Source organism: Oncorhynchus masou, unplaced genomic scaffold (genome assembly GCF_036934945.1).
Source record: "Oncorhynchus masou masou isolate Uvic2021 unplaced genomic scaffold, UVic_Omas_1.1 unplaced_scaffold_1674, whole genome shotgun sequence".
NCBI lineage: Eukaryota > Metazoa > Chordata > Actinopteri > Salmoniformes > Salmonidae > Oncorhynchus > Oncorhynchus masou.
In genome coordinates this window covers 50,235-66,171 of record NW_027006874.1, presented here as the reverse complement: position 1 = coordinate 66,171, position 15,937 = coordinate 50,235, and the positions used below count along the sequence as shown (strand labels likewise).

The window sequence follows — 15,937 nt, the reverse complement described above, 5'->3', positions numbered from 1 at the left end:
AAATCTTTTCAGTTTCCTGGGGGGGAATAGGTTTTGTTGTGCCCTCTTCATGACTGTCTTGGGTCTTGTTAGTTTGTCGGTGATGTGGATGCCAAGGAACTTGAAGCTCTCAACCTGCTCCAACCTGCCCCGTTGATGAGAATGTGGGCGTGCTCGGTCCTCCTTTTCCTGTAGTCCACAATCATCTCCTTTGTCTTTATCACATTGAAGGAGAGGTTGTTGTCCTTGCACAACACGGTCAGGTCTCTATGACCTCCTCCCTGTAGGCTGTCTTATCATTGTTGGTGATCAGGCCTACCACTGTTGTGTCATCAGCAAACTTAATGATGGTGTTGGAGTTGTGCCTGGCCATGCAGTCATGAGTGAACAGGGAGTACAGGAGGGGACTGAGCATGCACCCCTAGGGGGAGCCCCCGTGTTGAGGATCAGCGTGGCGGATGTGTTGTTACCTGCCCTTACCACCTGCGGGTGGCCCGTCAAGTCGGGATCAGTTGCAGAGAGAGGTTTTAGTCCCATAGTCCTTAGCTTAGTGATGAGCTTTGAGGCACTATGGTATTGAGCGCTGAGCTGTAGTCAATGAATAGCATTCTCACATAGGTGTTCCTTTTGTCCAGGTGGAAAGGGCAGTGTGGAGTGTAATAGAGATTGCATCATCTGTGGATCTGTTGGTGCGGTATGCAATTGGAGTGGGTCTAGTGGGTTCTGGGATAATGGTGTTGATGTGAGCCATGACCAGCCTTTCAAAGCATTTCATGGCTACAGACGTGAGTGCTACGGTTCGGTAGTCATTTAGGCAGGTTACCTTAGTGTTCTTGGCCAATGGGACTATGGTGGCCTGCTTGAAACATGTTGGTATTACAGACTCGGGCAGGGAGAGGTTGAAAATGTCAGTGAAGACACCTGCCAGTTGGTCAGCGCCTGCTCGCAGTACACATCCTGGTAATCCATCTGGGCCTGCGGCCTTGTGAATGTTGACCTGTTTAAAGGTCTTACTCACATCGGCTGCAGAGAGCGTGATCACACAGTCGTCCGGAACAGCTGATGCTCTCATGCATGTTTCAGTGTTACTTGCCTCGAAGCAACATAGAAGTTGTTTAGTTCGTCTGGTAGGCTCGTGTCACTGGGAAGCTCTGTGCTTCTCTTTGTTGTCTGTAATGGTTTGCAAGCCCTGCCACATCCAACGAGCGCCGAAGCCGGTGAAGTACGATTCGTTCCAAGTCCTGTATTGACGCTTTGCCTGTTTGATGGTTCGTCGGAGGGCATAGCGGGATTTCTTAGAAGCTTCCGGGTTAGAGTCCCACTCCTTGAAAGCGGCAGCTCTACCCTTTAGCCCAGGGCGAATGTTGCCTGTAATCCATGGCTTCACTGTGGGGACAACGTCCTCGATGCACTTATTGATAAAGCCAGTGACTGTGGTGTACTCCTCAATGCCATCGGAAGAATAGCGGAACATATTTCAGTCTGTGCTAGTAAAACAGTCCTGTAGTTTAGCATCTGCTTCATCTGACCACTTTTTTATAGACTGAGTCACTGGTGCTATCTGCAAATTGTTGATTGTAAGCAGGAATCAGGAGGATAGAAATATGGTCAGATTTGCCAAATTGAGAGCAAGGGAGAGCTTTGTACGCGTCTCTGTGTGTGGAGTAAAGGTGGTCTAGAATCTCTAGGTAGACAGTGTGGGCTACAGCTTATCATAAGATACCTCAGGTGAACAAAACCTCAAGACTTCCTTCGATTTCGTGCACCAGCTGTTGTTTGTAAATAAGCATAGGCCCCCGCCAAGTGTCTTACCAGAGGCTGCTGTTCTATCCTAACGATAGTGTATAACCCGCCAGCTGTATGTTCTTAAGTTCTTAATGTCGTCGTTCAGCCATGACTCTGTGAAACATAAGATATTACAGTTTTTAATATCCCGTTGGTAGGATATACATGCTTTCAGTTCGTCTCATTTATTTTCCAGCGATTGAACATTAGCTAGCAGGCAAAGGCAGAAGGCGAAGGCAGATTAGCCACTCGTCGCCTGATCCTTTTCTGTGAAATCTCAGTTTTCTTCTCCAGCCAATGACGGGGATCTGGGCATGTTTGCGTGTCTGTATTATATCCTCCCATCCGACTCATTGAAGAAAAAAACTCTTCTGGTGGTAATCACAGTTCTGATGCCCAGAAGCTCTTTTAGGTCATAAGAGATGGTAGCAGGGAAAATTATGTACAAAACAAGTTACGAACAACACAAAAAAAAAAAAATTGCATGGTTGGTTGAGAGCGATAAGCGGCAGCCATCCCTCAGCGCCATCCACATCTCATGGGTTGTCATCTTTCTGTTGGTAAACAAGGTGTGTGTGTGTGTTGCAGTTGGTTCGGCCCTCACTACTATCATCTCAGTATCCTGTGTGGCAGCCCTGCTCCTGTGCTGTCTGTGTGTGTGCCTCTGCAAGTGCTTCTGTGTCGAGACGGTGAGTAGCCAATCAGCTTCTGATCCTCCTTGAGTCCATTTTCCTGGTCAAGAGGTGACACTCCATGGGCTTATTTGGTGGGAAGCAACATTGTCATGTAACCTGAACATATAGAGTGGACACGATTCTCTCATTCAGAATAGAGGACCCTGTCCATTCAATATACGTTGTAATTACATCTGCAATGTTTCAAATGTTGTGTCCTACTCAATACACTCCCTAGGTGTTTTGTAAACAGTCATTACTGCTATTTTTGTGTAGTCCCCAACACCATGGATGTGTTGTTGCCATGGTGAGGCTAATGATACCAGTGTCCTTCTGAATCCTGGGAACAAGCCTCTTCAGAGCTGACACAGCAGACACAGTGTGACCGGGTTATGCTTGCCAAGTTATGAGTGCTTCTCATAACCCGGGGCATCTGTCTCCTACTGTGGTTGTTTCATGTGTTCAAGATATTGAGGAGACTTTTTGTTGGCATCGGAATGTGACGTCACTTTTCCCTGAGATCTATGATCTCTAAAAGCCAATTGTCAATCTCAAGTGAAAAGTCAACATCTTGCTCCATGAGTTTGCACGGTTGGACCATGTCATATAAACACAATGTAGAAGGCAGCTCAAATGTTTTATTGATTGCGATTCCATCTTGATTGCAACTCCCACTGGTTAGCATGGGAGGGGCGGTTTTGGGTCAATCAAAAAACTAAACCTTAATTTAACAAATTTCCCCTCTGTGATCACCTATTACTACCTGTCAGGGCAAGGAGATTGAGGTTGTAACCTCATATAAATATCTTGAAATTTTAATTGATGACAGCCTCTCTTTTAAATTGCATATTCAACAACTTACAAAAAAAATTGAAGCTGAAATTGGTATTTTATTTGAGGAATAAGGCCTGTTTTTCTTTTGAAGCCAGAAGGAGGCTCGTATCAGCTACGTTTATGCCTTTACTAGACTATGGGGATATTTTACATATGAATGCTTCCGCTCAGTGTTTGAGATCAATTGACACTCTTTACCATGGCACTTTGAGATTTATTTTAAACTGCAAAACCCTTACGCACCACTGCACTTTGTATACCAGGGTTGGCTGGCCTTCTCTAGTCACTCATAGGCTCAGACACTGGTATACTTTTATTCACAAAGACATTTTGGGTTTACTACCTTTTATTTGTGCATTTTTATTGTTCAGAAATGTCGTGGGAACTCTCTTCGTTCGCTGGACTTTATCCTGCTAACTGTTCCAAATGTCTGAACTGAATTTATGTCCTCTGCGCCATCGTCTTGGAACGCCTTACAAAATACTTTTACACTGGAAGAACTTGTCCTGATTGGAGTTTTTAAGTCACTGATGAAGAATTTTGAGTCTGATTCTCTGACCTGTCAATGTTTTTAATTTGCTGTTTTATACTCTTGTGAATTTAATGGTTTTACTAGATTACTTGTAGTTTTCATGTTGTCTGTCTGTAATTTTTGTAATGACTTGGTGCTGCCTATCTTGGCCAGGGCGCTCTTGAAAAATATATTTTAATCTCAATGAGCCCCTTCCTGGCTAGATAAAGGTTAAATAAAATAAAATAAATTAAAATGAAGTATTTATGATATGGGGTCAAGGCCTCGTCATCATATCTCTGACTTCAGTGGACTCTCAGGATCTCCACTAGGGCTTAGTAGAGAGTAGTAATAACAGTTGATAAAACTAATTGTTGTATCTCTTTGGTAATAAGTATCTCAAACTTCTGCAACTACCAGTGTTGTTAAAGAACACTCAGTAACAGCTGGCACAAAGCTTGATACAAAAACACAACCTTCAAAATGTTCACTGATGGAAAGTTACCATTCCCCTAAATCACAAAACCAACATCACAAAGGTCAGGAAACATGACTCAAAGGGACAACTCTTTGACACCGATGACATATTGTAACATGGAGGTGGGAGGTCCACAGGAAAGTGAAAAGGGACACGCCAGTCCTCTGTCATCGTCGCTCCCTTGACCCTTGACCTCTAACACCTTTTCCCATGACCTCTTCAGGGTAGGGTGAAATGGCGATAATAATAGGACTTCCCAGTTCCCAGGTAGATGCAGGAAACAGAACAGATCACGCTACCGACAACAGTTTCCGTCAAAGTGAGCTTCTTGGTCAGCCAAAGGAGATTTCAGGAAAGGTCCATTTTTTTGTTGTTCCATTTCCGATTGTGAAATCCTGTGGGCGCAGTTTCTGGCAGCACTAGTTTACATTGGTATTTACCTGGCATTAAAAAGGAAATCGTATGAGTACTTTCAGGTAGTTCCTTCAAGGAATTCAACACAACAGTATTACTCAGTTTCCTACTGAGACATCCTCCTGCCGCTTCAACATGTTTACGTCTCAACATGTTCAACCTGGAGAGGCTCATTACGCTAACCATATCACTAGTGTTAATAATATGATTTAGCCAATGAGAGGGAAGTGGCTCTGGGGTTAGTGTGGTCTATGATAAGCAATGGTGGGAGGGGTGAGCGGTACGTCAACTTATTCTGAAGAGGTGTAGTCTGCAGAACACTGCTGCTGAGTCTGGCACTGAGGTAGGTAGGGTTGTGGAGGAATTATAATGACAGTCCATGAGTGTTGGCTCATGGCTATATTATATGTGGTCTAGCATTTAGCAATAGGGACAATTTGATTTCTCAATTCTTACAGATAGGCCAAGACGTTTTAGAAGTTGATCGGATTCGTTGGATCTCTTTTGTACTCTTGTAAAGTTCAAGGGTCATTGAACGGACCGTCCATGGTTTGCGTACTGCGTAGGTTTAGTAATTATTTTAGTTTCCATAGCTGATGAAAGTGTCCGACTTGACTCACTGGCCCACTGGTCGGTCAGAGCTTTCATCACGATGTTGCTCTTCCTCATTGCTGTGTTCTTACGTGATAAGAAAGTCTGGAACTGATGAGGAAGACCTCTGCCATGTGGATAGATGTGTTGAGGAGACAGATTCACTGGTACTCATCTACTCCAAAATACTCCAAACTCTTTCCTGTTGAGTTACTTTTCTCAGACTTTCAGCAAAGGCTCCAAAATCAACATCCTGGAGGGCAGACATAGACATGTCCTTGTTGGTTCACCCCCTGCATCATGATGTGGATTCAAGACCACAGATGTCTGAAGAAGTAGTGCTCTATGGGTCCTGGTCTGAAGTAGTGCCCTATGGGTCCTGGTCTGAAGTAGTGCCCTATGGGTCCTGGTCTGAAGTAGTGCCCTATGGGTCCTGGTCTAAAGTAGTGCCCTATGGGTCCTGGTCTGAAGTAGTGCCCTATGGGTCCTGGTCTAAAGTAGTGCCCTATGGGTCCTGGTCTGAAGTAGTGCCCTATGGGTCCTGGTCTGAAGTAGTGCCCTATGGGTCCTGGTCTGAAGTAGTGCCCTATGGGTCCTGGTCTAAAGTAGTGCCCTATGGGTCCTGGTCTAAAGTAGTGCCCTATGGGTCCTGGTCTGAAGTAGTGCCCTATGGGTCCTGGTCTAAAGTAGTGCCCTATGGGTCCTTGTCTATAGTAGTGCTCTATGGGTCCTGGTCTGAAGAAGTGCCCTATGGGTCCTGGTCTAAAGTAGTGCCCTATGGGTCCTGGTCTGAAGTAGTGCCCTATGGGTCCTTGTCTGAAGTAGTGCCCTATGGGTCCTGGTCTGAAGTAGTGCCCTATGGGTCCTGGTCTAAAGTAGTGCCCTATGGGTCCTTGTCTATAGTAGTGCTCTATGGGTCCTGGTCTGAAGTAGTGCCCTATGGGTCCTGGTCTAAAGTAGTGCTCTATGGGTCCTGGTCTAAAGTAGAGCCCTATGGGTCCTGGTCTAAAGTAGTGCCCTATGGGTCCTGGTCTAAAGTAGTGCCCTATGGGTCCTGGTCTAAAGTAGTGCCCTATGGGTCCTGGTCTAAAGTAGAGCCCTATGGGTCCTGGTCTAAAGTAGAGCCCTATGGGTCCTGGTCTAAAGTAGAGCCCTATGGGTCCTGGTCTGAAGTAGTGCACTACCTTCAATTACCTGTGGAGGTAATAATTGACTTTGCATAGCTGTTTCTCATAAAGTCATTATGAGAAATATTCCGATTGGTAAATAGAATGTGTGTGAGTAAATGCAACTTGCTATGATTTAATGTGTGTACAGACCTTAGAGGTGACACACTGTCACCCCTGCCAAAAACACCACAGAGGTAATTTAGATATGTTTACTAATTCAGTTTGTTTTAAGTGTTGTCTATGGTTCGTGCTCCTCTCCTCTCCCCCCAGAATAACAAGTGATTGTGCTGGCTGTCCAGTGCTAGTTTCTCAGTAGAAAGGACTTTCTCTAATCCGCTACTTGGAGCCAGATTCACACAAGGGGCCAGGAGGAGGAAGAGGGGGCAGAAAGAACCCAAAATCTGACAAACTGCCCAGTGGCCAACAACGCCTCTCTTTTTCTCAAACTGTTCCTGCCTCATGCTAGCCCGGCCCTCACTCATTGCTGTGCCCTCAATGACATTGTGCAGAGTGCCGTGATTAATCACGTGATGGGGTCAGAAGATGGTTTTGATTATGACGTTGCTGTGAGGTTGTTGTATCAAGAGAGGCACCTGTATCTCTGATTTCAGATTTATCTCTCACTGTGTTGTATTATAGGTCAAACAACTGTATGTCAGCAGCTGAAATTACACCAACACTTGCGATGGAATGAGAGATCTCTAATTGATCTATAATATAATTTCATATTTGACAACTACCTTTGTCCATTTTGAAAATATGATATTTGTGTGTAACTTTCTCACTCCTCATTATTCACGATTCGTTCAGGATTATCTGTAACCATGGTAGCATCCACATGAATGTAGAAGTGTTAGGAAACATTCTATTCTTATTTACAATGAAAGTGACTCAATCCATTATTTACCATTCATTTCTATTGGGCGCAAAATAATCTGACACAACCAAAACAAACAGGAAGTGCATCCAAACAAGTTTGTAGAGTCACAGAGTTTGATGCAATCATTGTGTGCTCGGAATATGGGACCAAATACTAAACTTTTGACTACTTTAATACAAATACAAGTGAATTTGTCCCAATACTTTTGGTCCCCTAAAATGGGTGGACTATGTACAAAAAAAAGTGCTGTAATTTCTAACGGTTCAAAAGAAATAGATAAATACCCTCAAATGAAAGCTGACATTCTGCACTTTAACCTCATAGTCATTGTATCATTTCAAATCCCAAACAACAAAACATTTGGAGCTCAGAGATGTGGCTAGTTTGGATGGTGGAGTAGATTATTGACATGTGTGGGGAGAGACTGGGAGCAGCATGGAACCACAAGTGGGTTTCTGTGGTTCTACTGTGGTTCTACTAAATCAATGGGCCATAGCGGTGTCTGTCTGCTTCAATGACAGCTGGGAAATAGAACCCCACCCATAACTGAAGGTATTCCAGTCAAATTGGGCAGTTCTATTTACGTCTACACAGAGTTAGCGTTTGTATGATAACATAGTCGTGGCCCACAGGAGACCCGGTCGTCAGACATACTGTTAAAAAGCTTCATGTGTATCTTGTAGGATATGAGCTTCAGCCAGTCATGCAGAAAGTCAAGTCCAGATAAGAACTTCTGTTATTTGATGAAAGGGGAAGTTTGCATGGGGCACTTTTAATCTGCAACACAGGAGGAAGTGCGGGGAGTAACCATATCCTGTCCGGCACACAAACATGCTCAACCGACCTTACCTCGCCATGAGTGTGGCACTGTTGGCAAAGCTCTGATTGGTTGTGGGGAAGTAGGGAAGACAGTTTCAGAAACAGTCTAAGAGAAGAAGGGAAATAACAGTTTTAGTTTTATCACCTTTACGTTATCTTGACCGTTAAGCATGGTCATTTATCACCAACCTGGCAACCTGGTTAGAGATCCCCTGATTGGATGGTTAGGAGACACCTGCTGGTGGTTGCCTGTACACGTTCATTTACTTTTCAAGGCAAAGAAAGTAAAAAAAAAAAAAGTTGATGCCTATTTTTACTGCTAAACCACCACTGACTATCCCACACTCACAAACGCACACTACTATGGAATATCAGACATGCTTTACTTTTTGTATTATTTTATTTCACCTTTATTTAACCAGGTAGGCTAGTTGAGAACACCTTTATTTAACCAGGTAGGCTAGTTGAGAACACCTTTATCTAACCAGGTAGGCTAGTTGAGAACACCTTTATTTAACCAGGTAGGCTAGTTGAGAACACCTTTATCTAACCAGGTAGGCTAGTTGAGAACACCTTTATTTAACCAGGTAGGCTAGTTGAGAACACCTTTATCTAACCAGGTAGGCTAGTTGAGAACAAGTTCTCATTTGTAACTGCGACTTGGCCAAGATAAAGCAAAGCAGTTCGACACATACAACAACACAGAGTTACACATGGAATAAACAAACATACAATCAATAATACAGTAGAAAAATCTATATACCGCATGTGCACTGTTTGTTGCTATCCCAGCCTCCACTGTTTGTTGCCATCCCAGCCTCCACTGTTTGTTGCCATCCCAGCCTTCACTGTTTGTTGCCATCCCAGCCTTCACTGTTTGTTGCCGTCCCAGCCTCCACTGTTTGATTCCATCCCAGCCTCCACTGTTTGATTCCATCCCAGCCTCCACTGTTTGTTGCTATCCCAGCCTCCACTGTTTGATTCCATCCCAGCCTCCACTGTTTGTTGCTATCCCAGCCTCCACTGTTTGTTGCTATCCCAGCCTCCACTGTTTGTTGCTATCCCAGCCTCCACTGTTTGTTGCCATCCCAGCCTCCACTGTTTGATTCCATCCCAGCCTCCACTGTTTGATTCCATCCCAGCCTCCACTGTTTGATTCCATCCCAGCCTCCACTGTTTGATTCCATTCCAGCCTCCACTGTTTGATTCCATCCCAGCCTCCACTGTTTGATTCCATCCCAGCCTCCACTGTTTGTTGCTATCCCAGCCTCCACTGTTTGATTCCATCCCAGCCTCCACTGTTTGTTGCTATCCCAGCCTCCACTGTTTGATTCCATCCCAGCCTCCACTGTTTGATTCCATCCCAGCCTCCACTGTTTGTTGCTATCCCAGCCTCCACTGTTTGATTCCATCCCAGCCTCCACTGTTTGTTGCTATCCCAGCCTCCACTGTTTGATTCCATCCCAGCCTCCACTGTTTGTTGCTATCCCAGCCTCCACTGTTTGTTGCTATCCCAGCCTCCACTGTTTGTTGCTATCCCAGCCTCCACTGTTTGTTGCTATCCCAGCCTCCACTGTTTGATTCCATCCCAGCCTCCACTGTTTGTTGCTATCCCAGCCTCCAATGTTTGTTGCTATCCCAGCCTCCACTGTTTGTTGCTATCCCAGCCTCCACTGTTTGTTGCTATCCCAGCCTCCACTGTTTGTTGCTATCCCAGCCTCCACTGTTTGTTGCTATCCCAGCCTCCACTGTTTGATTCCGTCCCAGACTCCACTGTTTGATTCCATCCCAGCCTCCACTGTTTGATTTCATCCCAGCCTCCACTGTTTGTTGCTATCCCAGCCTCCACTGTTTGTTGCTATCCCAGCCTCCACTGTTTGATTCCATCCCAGCCTCCACTGTTTGATTCCATCCCAGCCTCCACTGTTTGTTGCTATCCCAGCCTCCACTGTTTGTTGCTATCCCAGCCTCCACTGTTTGATTCCATCCCAGCCTCCACTGTTTGATTTCATCCCAGCCTCCACTGTTTGATTCCATCCCAGCCTCCACTGTTTGATTCCATCCCAGCCTCCACTGTTTGATTCCATTCCAGCCTCCACTGTTTGATTCCATCCCAGCCTCCACTGTTTGTTGCTATCCCAGCCTCCACTGTTTGATTCCATCCCAGCCTCCACTGTTTGTTGCTATCCCAGCCTCCACTGTTTGTTGCTATCCCAGCCTCCACTGTTTGTTGCTATCCCAGCCTCCACTGTTTGTTGCTGTCCCAGCCTCCACTGTTTGATTCCGTCCCAGACTCCACTGTTTGATTCCATTCCAGTCTCCACTGTTTGATTCCATTCCAGCCTCCACTGTTTGATTCCATTCCAGCCTCCACTGTTTGTTGCTATCCCAGCCTCCACTGTTTGTTGCTATCCCAGCCTCCACTGTTTGATTCCGTCCCAGACTCCACTGTTTGATTCCATTCCAGTCTCCACTGTTTGATTCCATTCCAGTCTCCACTGTTTGATTCCATTCCAGCCTCCACTGTTTGATTCCATTCCAGCCTCCACTGTTTGTTGCTATCCCAGCCTCCACTGTTTGTTGCTATCCCAGCCTCCACTGTTTGTTGCTATCCCAGCCTCCACTGTTTGTTGCTATCCCAGCCTCCACTGTTTGTTGCTATCCCAGCCTCCACTGTTTGATTCCGTCCCAGACTCCACTGTTTGATTCCATTCCAGTCTCCACTGTTTGATTCCATTCCAGCCTCCACTGTTTGATTCCATTCCAGCCTCCACTGTTTGTTGCTATCCCAGCCTCCACTGTTTGATTCCATCCCAGCCTCCACTGTTTGATTCCATCCCAGCCTCCACTGTTTGTTGCTATCCCAGCCTACACTGTTTGTTGCTATCCCAGCCTCCACTGTTTGATTCCATCCCAGCCTCCACTGTTTGATTCCATCCCAGCCTCCACTGTTTGATTCCATCCCAGCCTCCACTGTTTGTTGCTGTCCCAGCCTCCACTGTTTGATTCCGTCCCAGACTCCACTGTTTGATTCCATTCCAGTCTCCACTGTTTGATTCCATTCCAGCCTCCACTGTTTGATTCCATTCCAGCCTCCACTGTTTGTTGCTATCCCAGCCTCCACTGTTTGTTGCTATCCCAGCCTCCACTGTTTGATTCCGTCCCAGACTCCACTGTTTGATTCCATTCCAGTCTCCACTGTTTGATTCCATTCCAGCCTCCACTGTTTGATTCCATTCCAGCCTCCACTGTTTGTTGCTATCCCAGCCTCCACTGTTTGATTCCGTCCCAGACTCCACTGTTTGATTCCATTCCAGTCTCCACTGTTTGATTCCATTCCAGCCTCCACTGTTTGATTCCATTCCAGCCTCCACTGTTTGTTGCTATCCCAGCCTCCACTGTTTGATTCCATCCCAGCCTCCACTGTTTGTTGCTATCCCAGCCTACACTGTTTGTTGCTATCCCAGCCTCCACTGTTTGATTCCGTTCCAGCTTCCACTGTTTGATTCCGTCCCAGCCTCCACTGTTTGATTCCGTCCCAGCCTCCACTGTTTGATTCCGTCCCAGCCTCCACTGTTTGATTCCATTCCAGCCTCCACTGTTTGTTGCTATCCCAGCCTCCACTGTTTGTTGCTATCCCAGCCTCCACTGTTTGTTGCTATTCCAGCCTCCACTGTTTGTTGCTATCCCAGCCTCCACTGTTTGATTCCATACCAGCCTCCACTGTTTGATTCCATTCCAGCCTCCACTGTTTGATTCCATCCCAGCCTCCACTGTTTGAGTCCATTCCAGCCTCCACTGTTTGAGTCCATTCCAGCCTCCACTGTTTGATTCCATTCCAGCCTCCACTGTTTGTTGCTACCCCAGCCTCCACTGTTTGTTGCTATCCCAGCCTCCACTGTTTGTTGCCGTCCCAGCCTCCACTGTTTGTTGCCGTCCCAGCCTCCACTGTTTGATTCCGTCCCAGCCTCCACTGTTTGATTCCGTCCAAGTCTCCACTGTTTGATTCCGTCCCAGTCTCCACTGTTTGATTCCATTCCAGCCTCCACTGTTTGATTCCATTCCAGCCTCCACTGTTTGATTCCATTCCAGCCTCCACTGTTTGATTCCATTCCAGCCTCCACTGTTTGATTCCATTCCAGCCTCCACTGTTTGATTCCATTCCAGCGTCCACTGCTCTATAATGTGTCTGGATGAGTGTAACGCTTGGCCAGGATGTTATGATGTTTTTGGCAGGGAACATTGCATGATTGAATCACTTTCAGGAAGAGGAATAAGACAAGGTTTGGTCCTGCTCCTTAAGCAAACCAGAGGAAGTCTCTACTCTGATGTAGGTCTTTGTTCTTTCAAAGACAAAGGTGTTGATATCTCGCCCTGCACCAGACTTCTCGCCCTGCGGCAGACTGTGATCTGTCTCCACATGATGCTGGCTGCCTGTTTGTGTAATGAGGACATTAGAGGGTCAGGAAGAGGGAGTGACTGACTGACAGGGGACTGTTGTTTTGAGTTGAAACTGTGGAGTAGATGATGGTACAACTAATACAATAACACCTTGTTTTTGGATATGATGATGAATTAAATATCTCTCTCTCTGCCCCCCCCTACTCTCTCTCACTCACTCTTTCACTCTCTCACTCTCTCTCTGTCTCTCTCACTCTGTCTCTCTCACTCTGTCTCTCTCACTCTGTCTCTCTCTCTTTCTCTGTCTCTCTTTCTCTGTCTCTCTCTGTCTCTCTCTCTGTCTCTCTCTCTCTGTCTCTCTCTCACTGTCTCTCTCCCGCCTCTCTCAATTAAATTCAATTCAAGGAGCATTATTGGCATGGGAAACATATGTTAACATTGCCAGTGCAAGGGAGGTAGATAATATACAAAAAGTGAAATAAACAATAAAAATGAACAGTAAACATTACACTCACAGAAGTTCCAAAAGAATAAACACATTAAAAATATCATAGTATGTATATATACAGTGTTGTAACGATGTGCAAATAGTTAGTACAAAAGGGAAAATAAATAAGCATAAATATGGGTTGTATTTACAATGGTGTTTGTTCTTCACTGGTTGACCTTTTCTTGTGGCAACAGGTCACACATCTTGCAGCTGTGATGTCACACTGTGGTATTTCACCCAGTAGATATGGGAGTTTATCAAAATCGGGTTTGTTTTTTAATTATTTGTGAATCTGTGTAATCTGAGGGAAATATGTGTCTCTATGGTCATACATTGGGCAGGAGGTTAGGAAGTGCAGCTCAGTTTCCACCTCATTTTGTGGGCAGTGTACACATAGCCTGTCTTCTCTTGGGAGCCATGTCTGCCTACGGCGGCCTTTCTCTATAGCAAGGCTCTGCTCACTGAGTCTGTACACAGTCAAAGCTTTCCTTAAGTTTGGGTCAGTCACAGTGGTCAGGTATTCTGCCACTGTGTACTCTCTGTTTAGGACCAAATAGCATTCTAGTTTTTTTTTTTTTTTTTTTTTTTTTTTTTCAGTTTTTGTTAATTCTTTCCAATGTGTCAAGTAATTATATTTTAGTTTTCTCATGATTTGGTTTGGTCTAATTGTCTCTCTCTCTCGCTGTGTCTCTCCCCCTCTCTCTGCCCCCTCCTCCCACTGTGTCTCTCCCCCTCTCTCTGCCTCCCACCCTCTCTCTCTCCCACCATCCAGATTGAGATTTGACCTGGAATGGTGGAAGAAGGACTGTTTTGGTGAGAAGCCAGAGTTCTGGTCATCCAGCTCGACCTATCAGCTCCTCAGCACCATACGCCCCATGTCTGTTAGAAGGAACAACTCACTACAGTGCTACACATCACCAACAGCTGTTTCCCCAGGCCCCACTGGGTGAACTGGACATAAACCTTCATCCCACCAGTGACAACAACATCAACAACACTAAAGCCATGTTTCTATTAACAGTAGATATAAAGACACTTTTCAAAATGTGGCTTTGAAGTTTAGTTTGTCTGGTCCCAGATCAGTGTAATGACTTGCCAACGCCTATAGTCATTGTTACGCCAATGGCGCAACTGATCTGGGATCAGGCTATAACCGGTCCACTCGATGAAGAAAAAGTATAGGACAAAGGCCCTTAATATAAAGTGCCTTAAAAGTAGGTTTTAAATTATACGTTCGCAAAAATGTTCTAATTACACACTGTAATGTTTTTTAACAGTTACAGTGAGTTTAAGGACCAGGCTGCTTTTTTGTGTGGGAGTTCTCCTGTTATTTGTTTGTGTGATTTTGCTGCTGTTATAAGGGGGGTTACACGTCTTTATTTTATGACTCAAAAACACAAACACACAAGTTGACTTCATGGGAGTTCCAGTATTAAAATGCAATTTGCCATGTATTAGTTAGCTATATGACATTTAGAATACAAACAATATATATATTTCTCATGCTCGGTATTTAACTTAGATATTTACAACAGGGAATGACAAAATGTCTGTCTCGCGTGCCTTTCCTATTGAAGGGTATTCCTACCATCTGACCATTTGAACTGAAGGTGTAATTACAGCAGGAAAATGGCCTCCAACTTTTCAGCCTGTTTAAACCTCACAACAGATGTATGTATACAAATGAACTACTACTGTTTATTAGCAATAAACTCTTCAGCATCTTCCTGTAGTTTAACATCACACCAAAGCAGCCTACCCAAAATAGTCTAGACAACGATGGAAGTTGACGTGATTGTGTCAATGAAATATGCTTATGACATTGCATGTCAGATTGTGTTTATCAGGATGGCTTTTTAGGCTACTGTCCCTTACATCCCTGTGAATATTCCTGTTGGAATGTCAAACAGCACTAATAGTGAGCTGAGCTGTGTGTTTCTAAGTGCTGCCTGAGGATTACTGGTGAACAGATCTACAGCGGCTTCAGAACCTATTCACCCGTTGTCTTTCTCCACATGTTGTGTTACAGTCGGAATTTAAAATGGATTCAAATGAGATGTTGTGTCACTGGCCTATTACAAAGTCATTCAAAATGAAACGCTGAAATGTCTGGAGTCAATTTAGTATTCAACCCCTTTGTTATGGCAAGTCAAAAATAAGTTCAGGAGTAAAAATGTGCTTAACAAGTCGCGTAATAAGTTGCATGGATTTTTGAATGACTACCTCATCTCTTTTCCTCACACATACAATGATCTGTAAGGTCCCTCAGTTGAGCAGTGAAGACCAGGGAGAATTTCCAATGCCTCACAAAGAAGAGCACCAACTAGAAGATGGGTAAACAAAGAAGAGCACCAACTAGAAGATGGGTAAACAAAGAAGAGCACCAATTAGAAGATGGGTAAACAAAGAAGAGCACCAACTAGAAGATGGGTAAACAAAGAAAGAGCACCAACTAGAAGATGGGTAAACAAAGAAGAGCACCAACTAGAAGATGGGTAAACAAAGAAGAGCACCAACTAGAAGATGGGTAAACAAAGAAAGAGCTGAGGATCAATAGCGGTGGGCAATTTTTCAACCAATATGGTGTGATAATTGCATTGTTTGAGCTATAACCTGTTAGTTCATATGCCTTGTCACTGTGATATATAGGCTTAAAGCCTAGACAATAAGAAGACACAGTGGTAGAATAAATTCAACCACACCTTTGTTTCACCACAAAACCAGAGAGCAACATCTGTCCGGTGAAGTCCAGAAAACATATTGCATGTAACAAACAGTTACATGACCTACAGCATGGTAGAACAAGCACATTTTTCAGACATTCTCGGACTACTAAACTATTGATTTAGAACCACAGAGAGTTACAGCAAGTCGCAAAGAAAACAAGCGCTGCCTCCACTAATCCAGCACCA

At 44.7% G+C, this 15,937-nt stretch overlaps 1 protein-coding gene across 2 annotated transcripts in view; it reads left to right on the top strand.

Moving 5' to 3' along the window:
• Positions 1 to 14,749, top strand: part of LOC135531936 (OX-2 membrane glycoprotein-like) — a 50,463-nt gene extending 35,714 nt beyond the window's left edge. For both annotated transcript variants that reach the window (XM_064959630.1, XM_064959629.1), the window contains exon 8: positions 13,798 to 14,749. In XM_064959630.1, the coding sequence (XP_064815702.1) occupies positions 13,798 to 13,802 (5 nt within the window). In that variant the 3' untranslated portion in view covers positions 13,803 to 14,749. The remainder of the gene's footprint in view (positions 1 to 13,797) is intronic.
• The last annotated feature ends 1,188 nt before the right edge of the window (positions 14,750 to 15,937 follow it).